We start from the raw sequence: 6,155 nt of genomic DNA on the forward strand, positions 1-6,155 counted from the left end.
ATGCCGAGTCGAAAAACATGTTTTTCATGGAGTAATTTTAGGTTAATTGGCGTTTGTTTGTTCCATTTTGATGTGACATCACATCAAAGTGGCATTCCCAAAGCTGGAGATTGTGATGGTTCAGTGGCATTGCCTTGTTTGCAAATGCAATGCATTTCAGAAATTTCCTTTGGCAGTCTGTTGTCTGGAATGCTATCTTCTATGATTAAATTTTAATTTTGTTAATTCCGTTTTGGGTTTGTGATATTGCTTATAGTTTCACTGTTTTCATATGCAGGCAGCTAATATTGATGCGGAAGCATCTGGAATAACTGATGGCGAATACCAATTGACAAGGCATGAGTTTTCGAGTCTAGGACGTGGAAAATATAGTGGTAAGATTGAGTGATTTGTGTTCCTTCTCTTTGCTTTATTATTCAATGTTTGCAAAGAAACTATCAACTGTTGATCATGTCAGTATTGGGATCAGATCTGAGGATGCTGACGAACAAGAATTCTTCTTGAAACTTAGTACTATCTATCACGACCATTTCTTTTTAATTTTTATATATTTATTTGGTTCTTAGAATGCAGCACAACCGAGTCATCTGATGATATTGAGAAACAAGAGCTTGAAGAAGTGTCAGATGAAGATGAAGCATCCTTTTATGACTCAAGAGAGGAATTTTCTGAATCCACCACTGGTTGTGGCTCTATGAAAGAAGTTGTAAATAACACTGACAAGCATAGGAAGCCCGAAAGTCAATTCGGTAATGCAGAGAAAATGCAGAATCAGAAGGAAGTAGTTCATGAGTCTAGGTACCCACATGTTGAAAGGCGAAAAAAGCTTCCCGATCCACTCGAGAAGGAGAAAGGAGTTAGTCTATGGTCTATGATCAAAGACAATGTAGGGAAGGATCTCACACGAGTTTGCCTTCCTGTTTACTTTAATGAGCCGATATCATCCCTTCAGAAATGTTTCGAAGACATGGAGTACTCGTATCTCTTGGATCGAGCATATGACCATGGAAAAGCGGTAAAATTGATTAATTCATGAGTGTCTTTTAGTTAGGATGTCTTGCCTATTCATGGTCCTAATTATTAGAGAATCTCTCCTTATCCCTTTCTATTGCTCCATCTTAAGACTTTTGAGTACATGTCATGAAAGTTAATCGAGTTTCTTGTGTTTCAAGTTAGGATAATTAGGTTCAATGCAGTGGAATAGTTCACAGTTTATATATCAAAGAGAAAAAAAATAAGATTAGAATTTCTGGATTCTAATTCACTTCCTTGGTGTCTTGTGTGATGTTGTCAGGGGAACAGCCTCCAAAGGATTCTGAATGTTGCAGCGTTTGCGGTGTCTGCATATGCTTCGTCTGAAGGTCGGCATTGCAAGCCCTTCAATCCTTTGTTGGGGGAAACATATGAAGCTGATTATCCTGATAGAGGAGTTCGCTTCTTTTCTGAGAAGGTATCTGTCATACAACATTGAAGTTGATTAGAAAAAGGAAATGCGCTTTTATGTTGAGCTTAAACTAAAAATGGTCCAATAAGGTTGGCAAATAAATTTCAGGTTTTTCTTATGAAGATATTGTAATGGGAAGAATCTTTTGTTGGATAATTCTGGACTACAGAGATGATGGATCATTGTGGGATATGATTGATAAATATAAGAAGAAATATTCAATCTTCAATCTAAAATGTTTAAACAAATATTCAATATTGAAACAGGTTAGTCACCACCCAACCCTCATTGCCTGCCACTGTGAAGGTAGAGGCTGGAAATTCTGGGGCGACAGCAACCTCCGATCGAAATTTTGTGGCACGTCAATTCAGCTTGACCCTGTTGGAATTCTATCTGTAGAATTTGATGATGGTGAAGTTTTCCAATGGAGTAAGGTGCATAAATTGCTGTACATTGAGTGGTTTTTTTATGTCTCTCTATTTGTATGTTCAAGTCCAAATGAACTGAGATACAATCATGATGTTCGTAGGTAACAACGTCTATTTATAACCTTATCTTCGGCAAAGTCTACTGTGATCACCATGGGATTATGCATATACGTGGGAACCGCCAGCATTCATGCAAACTCAAGTTCAAAGAGCAGTCACTTCTTGACCGAAATCCTCGCCAGGTTAGCAATGCAACTCCATGCTTAAATCCTGTAATCACAAGAAAACCTCAGAACCTTCTTTGTTCTGTTTTCTGGTTTGTTTATTTACTAAGGATGCAACTTATTAATCTAAATTTGGTGTTATTTTCATTCCCTAAACATGATTAGCTAATTACTTGAGTATCTTAATTTTGCAGGTTAATGGATTTGTCGAAGATGTTACGGGCAAAAAATTTGCTACATTATTCGGCAAGTGGGATGATAGCATGTATTATGTTAATGGTGATAGGAGCAACAATCCAAAGGACTGCACTTCATCATCTGAATCATCCTTGTTGTGGAAAAGGACTAAGCCGCCTCCTAATTTGACGCGGTACAACTTAACTTCATTTGCGATCACATTGAACGAGCTAATCCCTGGTTTGCAGGTAGACATGATATATTAGATGAAGTTATTTCACGTGCATTTTAATTTTCCTCATGCATCTCTAATCGTTTTTTATAGCTTTGTCTGATCCCGGGTATTTGATCACGGATTAAGGAGAAGCTACCGCCCACGGATTCCAGGCTTAGACCAGACCAGCGGCATCTGGAGAACGGAGAATATGAGAAGGCAAATGCAGAGAAACAGCGGTTAGAGAAGAGGCAGAGAATGGTATGAAATACAATGCGCAGTTGGTGAAAATCTGTTTTCACAACACAAACTAGAAGAAATAACTTATATTGTTTCACCGACGAGTTCTAATGACATGTCTGTCATCATGCAGTCAAGGAAACTACAAGAAAATGGGTGGAAGCCGAAATGGTTCGAGAGAGATGGTGGAAACGGACCTTTTCGCTATGTGGGCGGCTATTGGGAGGCGCGCGAGCAGGGGAAATGGGATGGCTGTCCCGATATCTTTGGTGAATTCAATGAAGGCCTTGCTGATCCCTTGGAAGGGTCATGAAATGATTCAGGTTTATATCTGTTTCTCCCCCACAAAACATTATTACATTTATTTAAAACTGCCTTTTTACAATGATGTGATAACAAGTACATCTTTGAATTGAACGTTTCATCTGAATAAAACTAAAACTTTGATAAAAATACAGGCTACAGGATACAGATAAAAAGCGTTTCAGAACTAGTGTGGAGAAAAAGGTCCACCCGAGTTTATAGCTGGGTTAAAGAACTGACCCCACCAAAGGGGAATTTAAAGAAGGGATTAAATCTTCTAACTATAACTAAGTTGAGGGTTAGATTATAGTCTAAGATATCCTTGTAACTCCAAAGATGTTTAGATTATCGTCTAACGTCACCAAATGTTAGAGATGTTTGAGTGTTGGATTATGTAATGTAATGGTAATATCTCGCTGTCCTTTTCTCTTTCTCCCCCCCTAATGTGTGGTGCTAGTGATTGGCTGAGCACTGATTTTAGTTCCACATTTATTTGTATTCTCTTTTTCAGAATAAAAGAAGAAAAGATGTATTCATGTCATCATTTGAGTCCAGCAAATGGAGTTGAGTACTTGAGTTCATGTTTCGGTCACTCTCTCTTGGGTAATTTACCAAAAAAAAAAAAAAAAAAGGACTTGATTTAGTATCTCGTTTTAAGAAATGACTGATTTCTTTTTCACAAGAGTATATAAATCCAATTGGGAAAAAATAAGTTATTACGGGTAAATAAGGAATTTACTATACTAAAATTTACAGCGTAATAAAAATAAATAGTATATTTATCATTCCTCAAAATTTTATGATTGACAAATTGTCCCCAAAAAGTTTAATTTTGACAAGTAATTGCTTGAGTTTAACAAAGTACTCCATAATGTTTCCAAATCAACCACAACTTCTGAAAATTTGGATGGAAACGACTTCCTATAAGTCAAGTGAGCTCATTTAAATGAAGATATTGAAATTTGGACTACAAAGTAGAGTGTATCATGTCGTCTCCATGAGAATCTTTCCATATAGTTGATCAATTTGAGAGGGACTTTGTAATATCTCAGGCGGTTTAAAACCAATATCGACAACAGATTCGTATTGTATATTAGAAAGAATTGCAGATTTACGGGCAATTTGGTTCCCATTTTCAAAATGGTGATTTCATATAATTGGTGTAAAGATACTGCTTTGGGAAAATAGTTCTTGGTTCCTCAAAACACACATTGCATCAGACAACAAAGAAAACAACTTTATTTGGATCATTCTTGCTCATACAACTAGAACTTCAAATATAAGGTTTCCCTGCATCACCAGAACTATATGAGTGATGAAACCATAAATAATTTTCACATCAAAATGCTTTCCTTTAATATTTAAGGCCGACTTATATAACATTAATATTGTATTATTAGAACCTTTTTCACATGTGGCCCTGTCATGAAATCTCTTATTCTTATAGAATTTGACCATTTTCATATTTCAAATGGTACATAATAAGCACAAGAATTCACATCATACAAACAAAATATTTTTTTGTAAAAACAGTTCAACAATAACATATTAGAACGTAATATTATTGTTTAAGTAATATAATAGAAGGTATATTTTCAGTTAAGCTGCTTAAGAGGGAAAGCTATTCTCTATATGATGGTGGGACGCATAATGCATGTATTTGATGGATTAATAAATTGTTTATTAGATAGATATATTCAACGCTATATATTGGAAGAATGATATGTTCAATGTTTATATCATGCAAATATCAAAATCCTAGTAGTCCTCCCTGGGCTTTGGTGATTTGCTAATAAAATATATAAATAATTATATCTTTTGTACCTTTTTGACAACCAAGAAAGTTGGATCGCCCTTTGAAACTTTGACATTAACACGTACTTATTTAATTTATTTCTCATTCATCCCAAAATCCCAAATCATAGCTTTTGCTTCCAATGGATGCAAAATTTGCCTCACATGAATATAACGCGATATATAATCATATATCGTTGATTATTTTATATGATTGGTTTTTGTAGGGCCCCTTAGAATTATTGGGGTTGTTGACGAATTATTGATCATAACGTTATAATTTATTGTATATATGTGTATAGGTCTAATGTGCATAAACAAAAGAAAAAATTAGGTTCTTAGCGTCTCATACCATTCATTGGACAAGGACATTGCTACCCATATGTTTGTTACAATAAATAACTATTGCTCATATTATTGTTGAGAGACACCACATGTGAAACTGACTCAATGTATTTTAAAAGTTTAACTTGACTCAAAAAATTAACTTATTAAGTTTTGGGTCATTCTATACATACAAACTATTTCATATTTTTACCCACTTTTTATTTGGAACAACACACGTGTACTTTTTTTTAACAATTATGAATAGAATGGTTCAGTAATTAAGATGTCTTTCGTTTTTCATTTTCCGCTTCCAAAATGATGAGCTCAAAATTTGATACTTTCAAAGTCCCTACCTAATTAATGGACAATGCAATACTGAACTTGTGGTAGTGCGTGTGAGTAAAACAAAACTTAAATATTGAGTAGGTTTTTTATTTTATTGTATTAGTGAGCACTTTGATTCTGTTCAATTGAAATGACATAACAAAATGACGCCGACGATCCATTTTCCCCAGGAATAAAAGCTACTGCCCATGATTTTCTCAAAAATGGCATTCCTTAACGGTCTCTTCCTAATTTTTACTTTGTTTTTGCAATATATGTGAGATCCAATAATATCACATTTCTCACCCTTTACGAAAAATACATTGCTCGTGTCATGTGGGATTTGAATGAGATGGAGTGGCAAATTTCTGGGCTACTAACTTATTTATACAACAAGTTTATTATTATTAGTGAGATTCCAACCAGTAATGCTCGTCTCTAGTTTTGCCTGCTAGCTACGGACAATCTGTTTGATTTGGATTACACTTTTGCACGAGTACACATTATTGGTATTAATCTCTTTAATTTAGTTTTATTTTCTGTTTGTTTTTCTTTTGTTATATATATATATATAGTATTGTATTGTATTATATTTATGATCTCTTTGTTTTAATTGAGGAGTTGATCATAATTGAAGCCATCTGGTAAGATCATAGCTAGGAGATCATAATTATGCATGT

The 6,155-nt window shown here is 34.8% G+C and overlaps 1 protein-coding gene across 6 annotated transcripts in view; it reads left to right on the forward strand.

Annotated features, from left to right (window-relative positions):
- LOC21401995 (oxysterol-binding protein-related protein 2A) overlaps positions 1–3,580 on the forward strand; it is a 6,940-nt gene extending 3,360 nt beyond the window's left edge. For 2 of the 6 annotated variants that reach the window (XM_024163838.1, XM_024163839.1), the window contains exons 3-11: positions 278–374; positions 567–1,015; positions 1,295–1,450; positions 1,711–1,878; positions 1,974–2,114; positions 2,291–2,521; positions 2,629–2,748; positions 2,861–3,050; positions 3,186–3,580. In XM_024163838.1, the coding sequence (XP_024019606.1) occupies positions 278–374; positions 567–1,015; positions 1,295–1,450; positions 1,711–1,878; positions 1,974–2,114; positions 2,291–2,521; positions 2,629–2,748; positions 2,861–3,040 (1,542 nt within the window). In that variant the 3' untranslated portion in view covers positions 3,041–3,050; positions 3,186–3,580. Of the gene's footprint in view, positions 1–277; positions 375–566; positions 1,016–1,294; positions 1,451–1,710; positions 1,879–1,973; positions 2,115–2,290; positions 2,522–2,598; positions 2,749–2,860; positions 3,051–3,185 lie in introns of those variants that run through there. The other 4 variants (XM_024163840.1, XM_024163841.1, XM_024163842.1 and 1 more) reach the window with 3 other exon arrangements.
- The last annotated feature ends 2,575 nt before the right edge of the window (positions 3,581–6,155 follow it).

The sequence above is a fragment of the Morus notabilis genome, unplaced genomic scaffold, assembly GCF_000414095.1.
Source record: "Morus notabilis unplaced genomic scaffold, ASM41409v2 Scaffold3, whole genome shotgun sequence".
Classification (NCBI taxonomy): domain Eukaryota; kingdom Viridiplantae; phylum Streptophyta; class Magnoliopsida; order Rosales; family Moraceae; genus Morus; species Morus notabilis.